General features: G+C 48.3%; 2 protein-coding genes and 1 long non-coding RNA gene across 3 annotated transcripts in view; 2 read left to right on the top strand and 1 right to left on the bottom strand.

Moving 5' to 3' along the window:
• The window catches only part of MAP4K1 (mitogen-activated protein kinase kinase kinase kinase 1), a 39,029-nt gene extending 22,234 nt beyond the window's left edge, over window positions 1-16,795 (top strand). The window contains exons 17-32 of the mRNA XM_087971218.1: window positions 9-32; window positions 1,462-1,504; window positions 1,769-1,937; window positions 3,264-3,340; window positions 4,136-4,220; window positions 5,434-5,510; window positions 5,629-5,689; window positions 8,762-8,867; window positions 9,541-9,599; window positions 9,724-9,827; window positions 11,322-11,496; window positions 12,435-12,503; window positions 12,596-12,679; window positions 13,756-13,826; window positions 14,062-14,117; window positions 14,409-16,795. Coding sequence (XP_087827344.1) covers window positions 9-32; window positions 1,462-1,504; window positions 1,769-1,937; window positions 3,264-3,340; window positions 4,136-4,220; window positions 5,434-5,510; window positions 5,629-5,689; window positions 8,762-8,867; window positions 9,541-9,599; window positions 9,724-9,827; window positions 11,322-11,496; window positions 12,435-12,503; window positions 12,596-12,679; window positions 13,756-13,826; window positions 14,062-14,117; window positions 14,409-14,478 — 1,330 coding nt within the window. The 3' untranslated portion in view covers window positions 14,479-16,795. The remainder of the gene's footprint in view (window positions 1-8; window positions 33-1,461; window positions 1,505-1,768; window positions 1,938-3,263; window positions 3,341-4,135; window positions 4,221-5,433; window positions 5,511-5,628; window positions 5,690-8,761; window positions 8,868-9,540; window positions 9,600-9,723; window positions 9,828-11,321; window positions 11,497-12,434; window positions 12,504-12,595; window positions 12,680-13,755; window positions 13,827-14,061; window positions 14,118-14,408) is intronic.
• LOC148129980 (uncharacterized) overlaps window positions 1-18,639 on the top strand; it is a 264,545-nt gene that overhangs the window by 108,927 nt on the left and 136,979 nt on the right. The window lies entirely within an intron of this gene.
• RYR1 (ryanodine receptor 1) overlaps window positions 15,360-18,639 on the bottom strand; it is a 149,245-nt gene continuing 145,965 nt past the window's right edge. Inside the window, 1 exon segment of the mRNA XM_087971211.1 lies at window positions 15,360-17,004. Within this exon segment, the coding sequence (XP_087827337.1) occupies window positions 16,909-17,004 (96 nt within the window). The 3' untranslated portion in view covers window positions 15,360-16,908.

Genomic DNA, 18,639 nt, shown 5'->3' with positions numbered 1-18,639 from the left:
CCTTCCAGCCCCAGCAGACCAGACCTAATCAGGTAACCTTTTCTCCTAGAATTTTTAAAATATCAAATGATAGAACACACAGTCATTTAGCCCCAAATTGGGAAGAGACGGATCTCAGGATCCAGCAAGGAGCTAGTCCCTAAGACTATGCGATTCCTGCTTGATATTTGGAAATAACAGTCCTGGAAAGTAAATGTTTTCCTTCCTGTCTGAAGGGGGCTTGCCTCCCCAGGAGTGGCTCTTGGTGACTTTTCAATTATGGTGTCTTGCTTATAATGGGGCCCTTGGTGCTCTCTGAGTTTAGTTGTTTCCTTGCGGACGTTTCATGACCCAGCTAGGTAACATCATCAGTGCTAGAAGGGAGTGAGGTTTAAAAACAGAGAGCAACCTCCACACCCTTCTAGTATTGATAATGTTACCTAGTAGGGCAGTGATGGGATTCAAATTTTTTTACTACAGTTCTGTGAGTGTGGCTTGGTGGGCGTGGCAGGGGAAGGATACTGTAAAATTTCCATTCCCTCCCCACCCCACTAACCTGCTTTCCAGCTCCGTTCTCCTCTGCAGGGCAACCAAATAAGACCCAGCCGATCAGCTGGGATTGTTGCGGTTAGCCGGCAGCAGGTGCGGACAGTTGAGGAGAGCGAGGACTCAGGTGAGGGGCCAGGACCATTAGGGAGTGGACTGCTGCCTTCAGAGATTGTGGGGGCTGGCAGCAGCGATGAGGAGGTTCCGAGGAGGCTATGCCAAGTGCGCGTGTGCGCAGGGTTGCTCACAGGAAAGAGCAGCTCCAGCAGCATGGGTGACTCAGGAGTAAGGCTGTAAGGTAACGGCCCCTCCTTCAAGAAGATAAAAGCGAGCTGTGAATCGGGCATTCTTTGCAGGAAGCAAAGACGTTTTGAAACTCAGCCTCGTGGACATTGCGGTATCTTAAGTTGGTATTTGAAGACTCTTGCGTTGTGAAATAGGTCTTATCTGTGATTCTTGGCAGCCTCGCACAGTTTTGGCGAAGCTCGTGCCTATCAAAGCTAATTAGTTTGCAGCAGCCTTTTAACCGGGGATTCGTAAGAATCATTCAAAGTTTTCGGTTCCCTTTGGTTTGTGGTTTGTTTTATTGGAAAAGGGTTTGGGTCAGAACAGGGACTCAATGGGAGGCAGAGAAGAGATGGGGTTGGCGGGGCCATTCAGAGGTGGGATTCGCCAGTTCTCCGAACCACTCCAAATTTCCACTACTGGTTCTCTAGAACCGGTCCGAACCGGCTGAATACCATCTCTGTAGTAACGCCATGAAATATGTGCAACCAAGGTCAGGGAGCACCAGTTCAACCCCAGCGTTACTCTCTATTAAGTAACGTTTTGCTAGAACAATTCATCGGAGATGCGGGGGGGAGAAAACAGGCAGCAAATGCCCCCCCCCACTCAATCTCTCTGTTTTTGAACCTGGTCACTTATCTTTCCTTCCAGGGATGCGCAGCCTGTCGATCTTCCACCCCCGCTACCTCCCAAGGTAAACCCTCTGTGGGAGCAAAGTAAGTTTGCAACTCCCCTTCCTCTCCCCTTGCAGGTGGCGATACGCCAAGGTGAGTCCCATTCCTCCACTGGGCAGCCGTGGTCCAGGGCTCCCTTTCTCCTACCCACGTTCTTCCATGGGGGGTGTGTGCAGATTTAATCCATGGGCGCCCCCTTCTCCCCTCGGCCGCCATTAGCACAAGTTGGATTTTCCTGCCGACAAATGGATTTGATTCCCACTGAAATTTCTCTCTTTTAACAGCCGAGAGTTTGTCTCCCCTCGGACGAAACGGCAGTGGCTCGATCCCGCAACCGCTTTCCTGCAAAATCCCTAGTCCGGGGACGCTGCTCCAGTGGTCCCATCCTGAGTTGGCCCTCGCCACAAAGTAGTTCTGAGAGAGCCGAGGCCTTCCACCTCACAGCCAAATCCGGTACGACCAGTCAACATTTTTTATTTATTTTATTGATTTGTTTTGTCAGATGCTTATAATATAATAGAAATAGGAATAAACATTAAGTTTAACTGTAAGAAATAGGAAAGAATAATTGGGGACAATAGGACAGGGACGATAGGCGCGATGGTGCGCTTATGCACGCCCCTTGCAGACCTCTTAGGAATGGGGTGAGGTCGATAGAGGTTAGTTGGAGGGTAAAGGAGTGGGGGTTTGAGCAGGTGACCACAGAATCAGGTAATGAGTTCCAGACATTGACCACTCTGTTGCTGAAATCGTACTTCCCGCAATCAAGTTGGGAGTGGTTTACATGAAGTTTATATCTGTTGTGTGCTCTTGTGTTGCTGTGGTTAAAGCTGAAATATTAACTGGTAAGACGTTGTAACGTATGATTTTATGTACTATGCTTAAGTTTAATCTTAGCCGGCATAGTTCAAGGTTGTCTAAGCCTAGAATCTCAAGTCTGATGGTGTAGGGTATTCTGTTGCGAACTTTCTGGTAAAATACTTCTGGACTCGCTCAATCGTATTTATGTCTGATATACAGTGCGGACTCCAGACAGCAGAGCTGTATTCAAGTATTGGTCAAATTTTTTTACTACCAGTTCTGTGGGCGTGGCTTGGTGGGTGTGGCTTGGTGGGCCTGGCAAGGGAAGGATAGCGTAAAATCTCCATTCCTTCCCCACTTCTGGGGGAAGGTTACTGCAAAATCCCCCTTCCCTCCCCACTGCACTAACCTGCTTTCCAGCTCCGTTCCCCTGTGCAGGGCAACACAAGAAGACCCAGCCTATCAGCTGGGACTCGGGAGGCGGAGAAAAGATGGGGGCGGGGCCAGTCAGAGGCGGTATTTGCTGGTTCTCCGAACTACTCAAAATTTCCGCTACCGGTTCTCCAGAACTGGTCCAAACCGGCTAAATACCACCTCTGGGTACGACTTTCTCCTAGAAAACGGGAATGAAACGATGGGAGGAGATGCTCCCAAACTTCATGGGGGGGTCCCAGGGTCATGTAACCCCCTTCTGCAACCCTCTGGCAAACCAGAGTGAACTCCACCCTGGTGACAGGAAGGGCATCCGGCCAGTAAACACTCAGATCCATTCAGTTGCCCAGATTCCACCCCGCAGGGGATTATGGGGTCATTAAATGAAGATGAGGAATCCATAGGACCCAACTTGAGTTTGGAGAGTCCAGAGTAAAATAATAAGGGCTTCGTTTTGTTGACTAAGAGTTGAGATCTGGGGATTGATAATCCTTGGAGCAAGATTTGGTGGGGTGAGGTACTGACTGTTATCTTACTCTCCTGCAGTCCCAGAACTGCGTTCGGATCCCTTAGATGAGATGCCGCCCAGCCTTCCCCCTAAGATGGAGAGGAGACCGAAACTGGTAAGCGTGTTCAGCCTCCACATTGGGCCAATCGGCTCTGGTCCAAATCATTCCATTATTGCTCAAATTAAATTGTGGTTTTTTTTAATTGAGACTGCTAGGAAGAGAGAATAACTTGGACTTTTTTGAGGACCAAAATGCAGCAGGGCAAGGGATCTTTCTTCTCCTCCTCCTTTTCCACTCTTCCTCTCTTTATCCTTCTCTTTCCCTTTCCCCCTTTTCTTCTCCTTCTCCATCACCTTCTCCATTTTCTCCTCCTCCTCCTCTTCCCCTTTCCCTCTTTCCTTCTCCTCTATAGCCTTCTCCATTTTCTCCTTCTCCTTTCCCTCTGTCCCTTTCCCCTTTCCTTTTCCATTGCATTCTCCATCTTTCTCTCCTCCTCCTCCCCTCCTTTCTCCTTCACTTTCCTTTTCCCCCTTTCCCCCTTTCCTTCTCCTTCTCCATCGCCTCCATTTTTTCTCCCTCTCTTCCACCTCTTCCTCCTTGTCTCCTTTCCCTCCCCCTTTTCCTTCTCCTTCTCCGCCTTCTCCATTTTCTCTTTCTCCTCTCCTCCTCTCCTCCCCTTTCTCCTTCACTTTCCTTTTCCTCCTTTCCCTCTTTCCTTCTCCTTCCCCATCTTCTCCTCCATTTCCTCCTCTTCCCCTCCAACATACTTTAAACCAGTTTGGGAATCACTGGGGGCGTGTGAAATTAAAAGGGGAACAGGTGCCACCAGGAGGTGAGAATCACCTGAGGGCCAGGAGGCACACCTGTTCCTCCCAGGTGAGCTCGTTCATGCCTGTTTCTCCTCCACAGGACAGGGCCCTCTTCAAGAAAGTCTTCAACGAGTGTCCCTTGCGCCTCACCTCGGCCACCGCCTGGACCCATCCGCACACCAACGGTAGGCCGGGAGCAGAGCTGGGGGAGGGGCCGGTGGGAGGGGTGGGAATGCATCGGTCCCTTCTGCAGACCAGGTGAGCAGCATCTCATCCAGGTGAGGTCCTCTTGCCCATTGCTCTCCAGGCCTAAAAGACTCTACTAATCTGCCCTTGCAGGGTGACTAGATCTAAAAAAAATGAGCTAGAAATAATCACCCGGTTTGCAACGGAGCTCCAGGATGGCTCCCTCAATCTAGGACGAGTTCTTCTGAACATCGTGTGTGCGTGTATGAGACTGACTACAGGTGGTCCCTGACTTACAACAGTTTGTTTAGTGACTTTTCCAAGTTATAATGGGCACTGAAAAGTGACTTATGACCCCCTTTTTCCACATTCCTCAGGTGAAAATTCGACAATGAAATCCACAATTTTTCTCATTCCTTCTGAAATCTCTCTCTCTCACACACACACACAGACATATGCACAAAGGCACATACATGACTTACAACCATTCGTTCAGGGATCGTTTGAAGTTACAATGGCACCACGAGTGGGATGCAAATATTTTTACTACTGGTTCTGTGGGCGTGGCTAGGTGGGAATGGCCATGTGACTAGATGGGCATGTCCTCCTCCTCCTCCTCCTCTTCTTCTTCTTCCTCCTCCTCCTCCTCCTCCTCCTCCTCCTCCTCCTTCCTCCCTCCTCCTCCTCCTCCTCTTCTTGTTCTTCTTCCTCTTCCTCTTCTTCGGGAAAACGGGAGGGGGGAATTTCTTGGGAGTGTATGTGGTTAGACATAATAGCATTCTTTTTTTAAGTCAAGGTCATGTTGTCTCTGCATCTGGGTGAGGGGAAGTCTCAAGTTGGGATGGATGGTAAAACAGAACTTTCGAGAGGATGTTTGTCTCGGAGTTATTTCTTGGAGTGGAGGTTTTCTGGAACGCTGACATTATCCCGAATCTCTAAATAGCTACTAGCACCTTGAAAGGGGGGCTGTCCGGGGTGCTGAGTTCCAGTACCGACCTAAAATTCAGGTGGTGCAAAGACTCAGCGAAGATGGAGAAGGACAAATATGCCTCTCTCTGGCGGCAATCTGGACCTTTGGAAGACCTGATGGCCCAAGTTTAGAGACAAGAGATTCATGGAGAGCATCTACTTATGTGGCCGCTAAGAGTAGATACCCACTGGATGATGGCATGTGGACCCACCTTAATCTTGAATTTCCTCCCTATTTTCCAGAGCTGCACTTAATTCTGGGGGCTGAAGAAGGAATCTTCGCCTTGAACCGGAAGGAGGCGGAACCCGCTCTAGAACTGGTGAGATTGACGGGGTGGCCGGAACGGTTCTGAATGACAGAAGGGAGAATTCCGTTTCTTGGCTTGCTTTGAAGAACATCATCATTCTTCTTTTTTTCGTCCTTCTCCCTTTCTCAAGCTTTATCACAGCCGAACGACGTGGGTCTATTGCATGGGGAACGTTCTCATGTCACTTTCAGGTACGTTGCAGAAAGCGCAGAGAAGAGCAACAAAGAGGATTAGGGGCCTGGAGGCTAAAACACATGAAGAATGGCTGCAGGAATTGGGTAGATTTAATCTAGGGACGTGGTGGCTCAGTGGCTAAGACGCTGAGCTTGTCGATCGGGAAGGTCGGCGGTTCGAATTGCTAGCACTGCGTGACGGAGGGAGCTCCCGTTATTGGTCCCAGCTTCTGCCAACCTAGCAGTTCAAAAGCACATAAAAAAAATGCAAGTAGAAAAACAGGGATCCCTTTGGTGGGAAGGGAACAGCGTTCCGTGCACCTTCAAAGGCATTTAGTCCTGCCGGCCACACGGAGACATCTCCGGACAGAGCTGGCTCTTCGGCTTTGTGATGGAGATGAGCACCGCCCCCTAGAGCCGGAAACAACTAGCACCTTATGTGCAAGGAGAACTTTTACCTTTAAATCTAGGGACCAGGGTTGACAATGATAGCAGTGTTCCAATATTTGAGGGGCTGTCATAGAGAGGAGAGTGTGTGCGTGCAAGCGTGCGCCCAGTTTTCAGCCCGGGAGCCGAAAAAGATTAGCCACCATAGACCTTGTTGCACGAAGTCCAACACGCCCATGAAATATGGGCCATTGGCTGACAGCAAGGTTGCTGCTAGATTGCAATTGATCTGGGTGCATCTACTGTTTGAACTTAGCCGTTCTGAAGTAGGCAGGAAGCGAAGGAAGCAGAAAGCTGGATTTTGGTGGGGGCCCCCTCCCCCCCGAGGAGAAAAGTGCACGTGTGATGCAGCAGAGAAAAAGGTGATTTTGTGGAGAAGAGAAAGCGATACCAAGCAAATTCTGCAGAGCTCAGAATGGTGGCGCATAGGTCCTTATGGCAAATATCACCTGTAGGTCTCAATTTTTTTGCCCACGTTGACATTTTTGAATTCAAGGCTGGAAGAAATGAACCCGCTCCCCCCCTGTCGCTGTCCCCAACCCAAATATCAAACTGACTCCAATTCCCATAAGCCCCAGCCATCAGGACCAGCAGTTCCCAGCCAAGGGTGGCAGATGTTTCCCCCGACCTGCTTCTGGAGTGTCAAAGAGTTCAGTCAATATTTTTTCTAACTTTTTGTTGAAAACGAGAGAGGAAGTAGGAAAATCCCCTCAAGCCATGAAAACTTGGTTTTAAAAGCCAGAAAAGCTTGAGTTCCCATGAGCTTTTTTCTCTATATATTTGTGCTTCTCAACTGTGTCCACTTTAAAATGTGTGGACTTCAACTCCCAGAATTCCTGAGCTACCATGTTTGGACCAACTCCCAGAATTCTCTGGCCAGCATGAATTCTGGGAGTTGAAGTGGCTTAGGCTGAAAAACAGTACTCTGTGCTAAAAACAAACTAAAAAACCCCATTTCTTCCTGTAAAGAAAGATACACTTCCTCTTAAATGACTTAAGCACAGAGTTTTCATTGGGTACATTGCTAACCGATGATATATATATATATATATTTTACATTTTTAAAAGTTTTTTTTTTTTTACTTTGTGTGCCTTTCAACGTTTTTATCTGCAAAATTCAGGAAGTGGTAATAAAATCAATCAGCTGGCTAATATCTGGAGACCAACCTGCTGTTCAAACAATTTCCTCTTTTTTTTTACTCTTTCTATTTTGTTTTGTTCTCTTCGCCTCCCGTTTTTAAAAAAAGCCCTCTTGAGAAAGCGGTAACTGAAAGACCATAAAAGCCACCTGAAGTTAAAAGAAATCAACACCCAAGAGAATGAGAGGGATGGAAAGAGCATTTGAAAAACAAAGTGAAATTGTAGTAGAACCACCTCGGAGGTGCATTAGTAAGGACTCTTAAAGGTGCTTGTGGCAATTCTGCAAATACAGACCCATTCCTCTTGCAAAATTTAAGTCCCAAGGCCTGAACAGAATCTCTAATCATTTGTACCCAGTTAGCCATAATCCAGAACCACAATTGTAACTGGCACTTCTGTTGTTAAGTAAGGCGCTTGTTAAATGAGGTGCGCCGGTAATTTTCCTTGCCAGAACTGGCTAGGAACGTGTTGTGGTTAGCTGGCAGCAGGTGCAGATGGCTGAGGAGAGGGAGGACTCTGATGAAGGGCCAGGACCATCAGGGAGTGGACTGCTGCCTTCAGAGATTGTGGGGGCTGGCAGCAGTGATGAGGAGGTTCCCAAGGAGCCTGTGCCAAGCGCACGTGCACAAAGGATTGCTCGGAGGAAAGAACAATTACAGCAGCACAGGCGACTCGAGAGTAAGGCTGCAAGGTAATGGCCCCTTCCTCAAGAGGATAAAACTAGGTTTGGAAAAGCGTTCTTTGCAGACAGCAAAGAAGCTCTTAAGCTCAACTGGTGGACATCTTAGTTTGTGTTTGGAGAATCTTGCAAATTAGTTCTTATCTCTGGGTTGTTGGCAGCCTTGACAAACAACTTGGCAAGGCTCTTTCTTGTCGGAGCTAATTGTTGGAAAGCAACCTTTTGTCTGTAAAGGAACAGCATTCGTGATTAAACCTTGAAAGGTGGGGGCTGCTGCCTTTGTCTGTGTTTGCTTTCTGGGAACCCGGTTGGGTCAGAACAGAATGTCAGCAAATGGTGATAACGTGCGTGGTCCTTGGACACTTCAACCGTCATAGATACATACCAAGTTGCCAAGCCTCTGAATTCAGATCATGTCATTAATGAGATACTGCAATGTAATAAGTGTGAGAATTGTTCTAAGTCGCTTTTTTCAGCGCCGTTGTAATTTCGAACAGTCGCTAAATGGTTGTAGAGTGGTGTGATAGCCTAGAGGGGGAGCTCTCGCCTCACAATCAGGAGGCTGTGATTTCGATCCTAGGGAGACGCAGATATTTCTCTCTCTGGGCACAATGAGAATATATGTGCTGAAGCAAAACTCCGCCCTGGTGACAGGAAGGGCATCCAGCCAGCTAACAGTTCCATCCAGTTGCCAAGACTCCACCCCACAAGGGATTATGGAGTCATTAAAAGATGATGATGATGACTAAATGAATGGTCGTAAATCGAGGACTTGCTGTATAACTCAATTAATCTCAATAGGTTTTCTTTTCCCTTCTGTTCAGGCAAGGTACCCCAACTCTTTTCCCACAATTTACTCAGTCTGCACGAGCAGAGCAAGAGAGACCAGCGCCTGGGAGTATCCCTTTCTCCACACCGACTATTACCCAGGTGAACCCATCACCGGAACAGTGTCTTTTTTCTCTCACCCACTTCCTTAATTCTTCAGGAATCATTTAGATGTGAGAATGGTCAATCTCTTTATCTGGAAGAGGTCTTTAGCAACCTGGCTGGCTGGAGGTTCAACAGGTTATTTTCGGCAGGGTCCTTGGAGCTCTGGTTGTTTTCTTGCAGACTTTTCGTGACCCAACTAGGTAACATCATCGGTGTTAGAAGGGAGTGGGGTTTGCAGAGAGGAGAAGGAGGGGGACTGTGAGGTCCTAGGTACTTTCTTGAGCTTAGTGGTTTTCTTGCAAGCTTTTTGTGACCCAACTAGGTAATATCATCAGTGCTAGAAGGGAGTGGGGTTTGCAGAGAGGAGAAGGAGGAGGAAGAGAAGGAGGAGGAGGACTGTAGGGTCATTGGTGCTCTCTGAGCTTGATGGTTGTCTTGCAGACATTTCTTGACCCAGCTAGGTAACATCAACAGTGCTAGAAGGGAGCGGGGTTTTTTCCTCTGTTCTTATACAAGTGGCTAGTTCTGTTGGTGGGAGAAGTCTTGGTGAAGTCCAGACTTCTTAAAGAAGTTGCCAGAGTTGAGGGACGCTCTGTAGGACAGTCCTAAAAGGCAAGCCCGTATCGCTCCATAACCCACGCATCCCTTTCCTCTCCTTCCTTCCCTCTAGGAAAAACATCATCACCACCAAGATCCCCGACACGAAGGGATGCCAGAAATGTTGCACAGGTGCTTTGAATGCCAATCCTAGGGACGGTCACAGCCACCACGGCTGGCCACTCCTCTCCTCCCCCCCCACTCCGTTGTCCTGCCTAGCATCCAATACAGCACCTTCTCTCTCGCTTTCTTGCAGCCAAGAACACCCAGAACAGTTGCCACTTCCTCTGCGGAGCCTTGGAGGCAGGGGTTGTTCTCCTCCAATGGTATGAACCCATGCAGAAATTCATGCTGGTCAAGGTAAGAGCCCGAGTCCTCTGCCAGAGGAAGCATCTCCTTGCCAGGGTCAAGGTGGGCATCCCAAGGAAGAGAGAGCCATGTTGTGTGTCTGATAGCTTAGTTGGCTAGGTTGTTTGTTTGCACATTTAGCACATCGGGTGCAATTGACAGGTGGGTGCCAAGCAATGGAGAACACCTCTTTCCCACCCTGTGCATGCTCCTCGTCCCGATAAAGCCCCTTTTATTTAGTTTGAAGTGAATTCCTCTCCAGCAAAGTCCTGGCCAACAATCTTTCAAGAGATTTCACAACTACGGGCCTTCATCAGGCTTGGAGAGCTGCCAGGCCATTATCTTCCAGACGCCACTCTGTAGCAGACAATACGTGGCAAGGAGCCAGGAACAAGATCTTCCCCCTAATGAATTGAACTAATTGTCTCCTGCAAACACCACTCCACTTTCGCTCTTTTATTCCCTATGGGAGAGGCCATTCACCGTCCACCTGTGGCTTTACTCCTGAGCCGACCATTGTTCCTCAGCGGTTCCCTTCGTCTGGCAGCTCTGTGCATGCGCACACTGGGAACAGGCTCCAGCTGTTCTTCTGCCCCACTGATCTCCGACTCCAAAGGCAGCTGATAACTGTCAGATGGCTCTGGCCCCATTTCTGCCTCTGACGCAGAGCACTCGTCAGAGCCCTCCCCAGACTCCAGGACTGGCCCATGTCCCTCCCCAACCTCCTCACTGTCTGAATCTGCTGCTAGTGGGCCACAACACATGCTCTATGAAGGTCTCTCACTATTATTGAATTGTATTATTGAAACTATTTTGGGATGCCAGGGTTTTCCCATTTTTCAGGACATGATTAATTCCTTCTGGGCGACAATTGAAAGCATGCTCTCTTTTGCACTGGGGAGACCACATTTGCAATACTACATCCAGTTTTGGTGACCATAATACTAAAAAAAACCCACCATGTTGAGATTCTAGAAAGAGTGCAAAGAGCAGCAAAGACGATTAAGGGACTGGAGGCTAAACCATACGACGAACGGTTGCAGGAACTAGGTATGTCTGGTTTAAGGAAGAGAAGGACTAGGGGGGGACATGATAGCAGTCTTCCAATATTTGAGGGACTGCCCCAGAGAGGAGGAGAGGGTCAATCAATTCTCCAAAGCACCTGACAAGAAGCAACGGATGGAAACCAATCAAGGAGAGAAGCAACCCAGAACTTAGGAGAAATTTCCTAACTGTGAGAACCATTAACCAGTGGAACAACTTGCCTTCAAAAGTTGTGAATGCTCCAATCCTGGAGGATTTTAAGAAGAGACTGGACAGCTATTTGTCCAGAACTGTATAGGTTCTTCTGTTGAGGATTACCCGTATTAGTCCGCATGACTATGGTCTCCTAGTCTGGTCTACTTGATAGGTGGCTATTAGTACAGGTACTCCCGATGACGGAGACAACACTTTTGAGGGCATCAACCCCATTCAGAAAATCCTTCTCTTCTTCTCCTTGGATAGTACTTTGATTTTCCCCTGCCTCCCTTGCTGCCCATCTTCGAGATGCTGATAAACCCTGATGAGGAATATCCGGTGGTCTGCATTGGTGTGAGCAAGGGCCCCCCGGGACAAGCTGTGCAGTTCCAAGTCATTAACCTCAATTCCTTAACCTCCTGGTTTATCAGCGACAAAAGCGGTGAGTATTCTGGTTTTGAATATCCCGATTTCTTTTTTCCCCCCTCAGCTGAATCCTAGGATGGATTCTAAGTCATGTGGGGGTTCATTTGACATTTGTGGGTGGAGTCTTCATATCTGCTGTGGCACATTCTCTAGGATGGGAAATAATAAGATAGAACTTCAGCAGAAAGGTCTTCTGCGGTCACGACGTAAGCCTAAGTTTGAAAATCAGGCTTGTCAGATGTTACGTCTTTTCAGAGAATTGGTCTTGAAGAGACGAGAAGCATTTCAAATGTGGATTTATAGGCAGCTGTTACGTATAAGTTGGGTTGACAAAATCAGAAATGAGGAGGTGATAAGCCGCCTGGGAAGAGCCAAGGGAAATAATCAAAACCAGAAAAAAGAGAAAGTTGGAATATTTTGTGGACATGGGATGCAACACCTGGAAAAACACGGTACATATTTCACTTAATCCTCCTCCAAGGAAAGACTGAAGGCAAACAAGGTCCAGGCAGGAGGAGAACATCATGGCTTCAAAATCTAAGGGACAGGTTGGGACAAAACTCAACAGCACTTTTTTGTGCGGCTGTTGATAAAAATAGAATCGCCAATATGATCGCCAACGTTCGATGACGGATATGGCAGAAGGAGGAGGAGAAAGGTTACACCAGTTCATTCCTTCTTTGTCTAGACCAGGGGTCTTCAAACTTGACAGCTTTAAGACTTGCGGACGTCAACTCCCAGAATTCCTCCTCCAGTCATATTAGCTCAGGAATTCTGGGAGTTGAAGTCCACAAGTCTTAAAGCTGTCAAGTTTGAAGACCCTTAGTCTAGACCAAAAGGCCACCTTCTCCACTAGGTTGAAGGTCTTCCGGAAGGAACTCTTTTAAGTATCAAAAGCAGTCTTTAAACGAATACCTAGCCGTGGTTCTGAACAATGCATTTGTTTGTCCACAGAACCTTCCTGCTGTGGCTTCGTCCAGGTGACTCAGTTGGATAACAAGACAGTGATGGTTTTGATGGATGGTAAGTAGAAGCCAGGTGGCCCCTTGGCTGGTCAGGACTGTGAGGAGGGACCGTTCCTGCTGGGGCCAATGCGTTTTTGGTTTGTTTCCCAGGATGCATCCAGTTTGTCAGTCCCCGAGGAGCACTGCTTGGATCTCCACCAAAACTCACCTTCGACGTAGCTGTGGAGTCAGTCGGTGAGTTCCTTTTCTCCACCCTATTCAGTACTTCCTCCTCTTCCAGTTGCCTCATCTCCATCATCTGATGCTCCTTTCGGGTCTTAGAGGAAGGACAGGTTGACATCTCCAGAGCATCTCTGACCTTGATGGAGAAAGAGGTCTAATCTAACCTTCTTCTCTAACCAAATGCTGCCTGGGATTCTCTGATTGTTGTGATGGTGCTTGGGCGAGTGTGTTGGCTTGTCTGTCATGAGTATTGAGATGCGTCAGGTTTTAATAACCAGATCCAGATATGCAGAGTGTCAACTTGTAAAACATTCCGGTTTCCAAGTTGTCATAAGAAAGAGAGGAGGGAACCCTGAAGGAGCATATGGCAAATGAACTCAGAAGCACATTCCAAGCGTATCTCACAAAGATTGTAACTGAAGCAACCGGGTATTCTGGGCGCAAAAATCCTCTATTGGAGAGCCTGATTGATGACAACCAGCTCATGAACGTGTTCCGTTGGACAATCTGAATTATGAAACACCCAGGGGGGTGGGGGGAAACAGGGTCATAGGCGATTGTAAATTACGTATCTCAGAGTTGGTTTCATACAGATCATGCCAGTATGTCGCTCCTAATAAATCCTTTAAAGTTTTTTGAAGTTTGGCCTGAGGCTCATGATTTAATTAGGGCGATTGCTGGAATTCTGACACAGAGCTCAACCTAACTATTTTATTATGTTCTGCCTATAATACAGGAATCTCCCCACACTGGCAGTCTCCTTCCTCTTGGGAACAAATAGATAAGGCTCCAAGGAACTTAGGCAGGGTCAGTTAGCAGTTTTGTGGTTGCACAATGACTCCAGGCTATCTCCATGCTTGATTCCTCCTCCCTGCCAGGCTGGGTGCTTCTCAAAGATGGGACCAATCTTGCTTTGCGTTAAGGTTGAGTCATCCTTTACTTTGAGGGATGCTAGCCCACTTTTGAAGGATTCACTCCCCCATTCCGCTTCGCGGGGGGAGGCACGTCCAACACCTGAGCAGCTTTTATGAAATGGGGAGTAAGTCACGGTGGCAGGACCTGAACTTCTTCACTTCTTCTGTCTCCAGCACTGGTGCAGAACTGTGTGCATGCATTTTGGCGCCATGGTGTGCAGACACGGCCACTTGGATCAGGGCAGGTAAAGGAGAAGTTGTGTTTTCAACATGGTGTGGTTGGTCATCTTGGGATTTTATGCCAAGGATGGTGGTGGGAGAAGAGCCCAAGATAACTCCTCCATGGTATTCCACAGTGTTCTCCAACAATGAGAGCATCTCATTTACCTTGTTCCTGATTTGTGGTCCAATGATTCTTAGCAAGAGGCTCACTTAAGAGGCATCCGTAACCCTTCATCCTGATCCAATGTTTCTTCTCAGGTAGCACAGAAGCTGCAGGATCAACGGTGGACCTTCCGCCTACTGGGAGCCTCCAGGTTTGAAGACCTGCAACCTCATCTGTGTACTTCTCCCACCTGTGCAACTCGCTCCACTCCTTTGTGGCCTTCAGAACTTAGCCACTCTTTCCAATTTCCTTGCGTGGGTCCTGTACTGAATAAGAGGAACTCCTTTTCCTTTGGCTCTTTTGAGACCACCTTCTTCATCCCGTGGTCTCCATTCTCCCCAACCTTCTCAGCAAGCACGGCCAATCCGCAACCACCAAACATCCTCCATCCTCCTTAGGTGCCCACCTAATTCTTATCTTTTCTCTTCTCCTTCCTCGCCAGCACCATTGTGTTAGAGACGCGACCAGTGAATAATCCGAATTCCACCAGCAATCTCTATGTGCCGGAATGATGACAGTTCAACCTCAACCTGCAGGTTGCTCAGATTGACCATTTCCCACCCTCTGGAACCGATTCCTCAAAGAAGAACGAATGACGGGGAAAGGGACTCCATCTTCAGGGCTGCCCAGGAAACTGGCAAGACAGGGCTGGAAGTGGGAAACTGTCCAGCCCAACTCCTCAGTAGCTTCACCCCGAAGCACCAAGGGACACCAATGCCTTGGTTTTATGCTTCTCCTTACATATGTTCAGTTTTTGTTTCCCATATGTACCTTCTCCTCTGAAAGATGTATCTCGGTGTGCATGTATGTATCTGTGAACATCCAGGATGTGGCTAAGTTGTGTATGGCCAGATCCTGCCTGAGTAGCGGTTACCCCCCAGGATGTTGTGGGTGCCCCATCACTGGAGGCTTTCAAGAAGAGATCGGACAGCCATTTATCTGAAGTGGTATAGGGCTCTCCTGCTTGAGCAAGGGGCTGGACTAGAAGACCTCCAAGGTCCCTTCCAAGTCTGATGTTCTAAGACGAGAAGAGATTGGAGAACCGCTTGACTGAAATGGCACTGGGTCTGCTGCTTGATAGGGGGTTGGACTCTCTTATTCTGTTGAATCTCTTCTCAGTCAAGCTTTTCTGTTCACACATCCCTTACATATAGGGTGGGGTGGGGTGCCTCCATTCATCCAAGCCAGGATGGCTTGGGGGGGTCATGTGATATCCCAAGCTGGCATCTGTGCCTATTTGCAGCGGACAGCTAACCAATAAATCACACACACTGGTCAGAAAGCAGACTCGTGAAAAATGCAGAATAAATAAACAACAGGAAAAAAACAAAAGTAAAGAAAAACAGCTTTGCAACTTGTTGGTTCTGCAGAAGGATGATGCCGACTCGGAGGGTTGCAGCAGTCTATGGTTTTATTGGCAGAGAGAACCCAAGCTGGACTTGAGGGGCGGGAGAGCCACGGAGGGGGGTCTGCATCCCCCCGCAACAGAGCTGGCTTCAAACGTCCAGCGGGGACGGCCATTAAATCGGGGACGGCAAAGGGGTCTAATTCTGAGCACAAGGGCCCTGTGGATCAGCAGTGGGACCCTACCTGTTTCCACTACCAGTTCGGTGATTGGGCGTGCAGACGGGCGCGGCTTTCCCCACGCCAGCTGAGGCTCTGCAGCACCAATCAGCGGAGGGGATAAAGGAGAGGAAAGCGCAGGGGTCGGTCGGAGGGCCGATTGTGTGCTTTTCCTTCTCCTTTCAGCTGATTGTCAGAGGATGTTTTCCTCCTCTGATCGTGGGAGGCTTCCTTTGACTACCAACCGGTCCGAATCGCTAGCTTATCACCACTGCTGCGGATCCTGGAAGATGACGCAGCAGCCTCCTGAGCCGGGGCCCCTTGCCTCCCACAGCCCCAATGCACACACAAACACACACACACACACACATCTGGCTCTACTGGGTGGGATTTCTGGTACAGATGGGGCAAGAGAAGACACCCCCCCCTCACCACCCTAAGCGTCACAAGGGGGAGGGGGAGGTGCGAGGGTTAATTCAAGTCACGGAGGGGAGGGACAGAGGGGGCTGCGTTCTTCTTCTTGGAGACCCTCTGCATCTCTTTGGCACCCGACTACGCTGGGTGAGCGAAATCAAGAGCAAACTCGGCCCCAACTTCTCCCTGCCCTGACTCGCCATGTCCAACTCACCGCCGCGGGACAAGCTGCCGCGAGACAAGAGTTCTGCTAATATCAAAGAAATAATGGGGTGGGATTGTTAAAGAAAGGATACAAAAGGAGGGATAGAACAAAGTGGGAAGGGCAAACATTAAACTATATATATATATATTAAAAAAAATTCATTTTAAATAATTAAAACCAAATGGTTAAAATTGCCCTGCGACGAGTTGTCTTAGGGTGAGTCGGACAGGGCGAATTGTCCTGTTCCGTTCTCCTGATGGATCCGGAAGAGTAGTCTTTCCCTGTATGGGGGACCCTCCCCTCTCCTGGGGGGGCGAGTGAGGGCCAATAAAAGGCACTTGAAACTGGGAAGAGGTGGGGGGGACTTTAACCTGGAAAAAAGCCTATTGCACGAACCCCACCATCCACGCCGCCAGGAGACCAGAAAGAGTTGGAACGAGTTACTGGCCAAGTGGGAGGCTGGCTTAGCCCAAGCAGGTGGGGGGCATTTTGCGAGGTGGGTTGGGTGGGGGGGCAGAAGTACCCACCTCTTCCACCGAGGGGAGGGGGCTTGGCAGCAAGAGGCAGAAGACATAGGAGTGATGACTTGAGGGTGGAGGGAGGGAACGAGGCGGCTCTCCCCAAGCTTGAAACAAAAGACAGTCAGCCACTCTGCTTTGGTGCTGAATCCCCCTCCCCTTTTCTCTAGGGCTGAAGGAAGGGGGCAAAGGTGGTGGACCCAGGGCAGCTGCCTTTGCCCCCGCTTCGCCCAGGGGAGCCTCTAGCTGAGCTGGTCTTCATACTGTTTGCGGAAGCAATCTCCAGCCGGGAAAAAATCCCAACAGCGCTCTTGGTACATTTTCCAGACGTAGGATTCCTGCAAAAGAGAAAACACAGGAGCCAGCTGGTAAAAAAAGAAAGCAGCTACAGGGAGTCCTCAGCTTACAACAGTTTCGTTGAGTGACCTTTCCAAGCTACAACGGATTTAGGACAGCGACCGTCACAGCATTTCCCCGGGGGTTACATGATCAAAATTCAGATGCTGGGAAACTAGCATAGATTTAAGGATGGCTGCAGCATCCCTGTCGTGGCCTTGTTGGAATCTGATTCCGAGGGGGAGGTCAAGCAGCTGACAGGGAGTGGGAGCGTGGCTCCGGTGGCTGTGGAGGAAACTGGAGAAGGCCACAGTCCAGCTGGGCATTGAGAGGAAGACCCAGGGCCACCCCCTCTTCATCCTAGGGCATGCAGAGAGGAACGGAGAAGGGAGCAATGTGAGTTACGGGGGTTACGGGGGAGAAAAGGGCCCTGATTCCCTTCATTAGCTGCAGCTGGGAAAACAGGATTTAAAAAGGGCATTTACGCACAGCACCTTGCTGGAAGCAAAGTGTGAATTATCTTTGTTTGTCAAGTCTTATCTGGGTTCTGGCATCCTCCCGACTGTGTGTGTTTCATTATCGTTTGAAGTCTTCAATTCCTTATCCTGCCTTGTCTCATTAATTGCTGCAGCGTGGTTTGTGTTGGTTTTTATTTATAATTTATGTGTACTTTGGGTTTGGACTGAATTTCTTCCCTTTAAAAACTGTTCTTGGGAGAGTTTTTTCTCCAGCCGATGATAACTGGACATTGGAGGCCAAGCTGGAGGAATTAAAGGGACTTGACCTACTTTTGTGACTTTGTTGCTGTTGTGCCACGCCTCTTTGGGTCATCACAATCCCAGGCTCACGTAATTGCCTTTGCCAGTTTCATAGAATAACAGAGTTGGAAGGGGCCTTGGAGGTCATCTAGTTCAACCCCCTGCTCAAGCAGGAGAGCCTACTCCAAATATTAGCCTCCACCTAGGATCGAACTCACAGCCTCCTGATTGTGAAGCGAGAGCTCCACCACTAGGCCACCGGAGCTGCTTTTGGCTTCCAATAAGCCAAGTCAATGGAGGGGAGCCGGACTGGCTTAACAACGGTATGATTTGCTTAACAACTGCAGTGATTTGCATAACAGCCTTGGCAAACAAGGTTGTGGAAAAAAAAGGGTGGTACTTCCTTAACAACCACCTTGCTTAGCAGTGGAAATTCTGTCTCAGTTATGGTTGTAAGTAGAGGACTACCCGTAATAATGTCATTTTAAAAAACATTTATGGAATAAATCGCTGCCCAAAGGAGAAAAAAAGTGGAGAAAGGGCACAAGGCATGGAGAATAAGATATTTGTAAACAAGCAAAGGATTTCCAATGATCCTAACGTTTAAAATTCCTCGTTTCATGAAGGAATGATTGAATGAAATGTATAGGTTTGTCACATCATCTTTTAAGAAAAGCTCTATAAAGATCTACATATCATCTTTAGTATTTAGTGTCACCCTTGTTTGTCATTGTTCCTCAAACAATGGGGGAAGAAAAAGAAAAGGAAAAAATAGCAAAAGAAAAGAAAAAAAGAGGGGAAAAAAGAAAAATATTATTAAAAGAAATAATTTAAAAGAAGAAAAATGAAGACAAAACTTTGAGTTTTAATTTCCTCCCC

The sequence above is a fragment of the Notechis scutatus genome, chromosome 8 (genome assembly GCF_049901735.1).
Source record: "Notechis scutatus isolate UNSWTSFEM ecotype Mainland chromosome 8, rNotScu1.2, whole genome shotgun sequence".
NCBI lineage: Eukaryota > Metazoa > Chordata > Lepidosauria > Squamata > Elapidae > Notechis > Notechis scutatus.
This window is presented reverse-complemented; position numbering and strand designations above follow the sequence as displayed.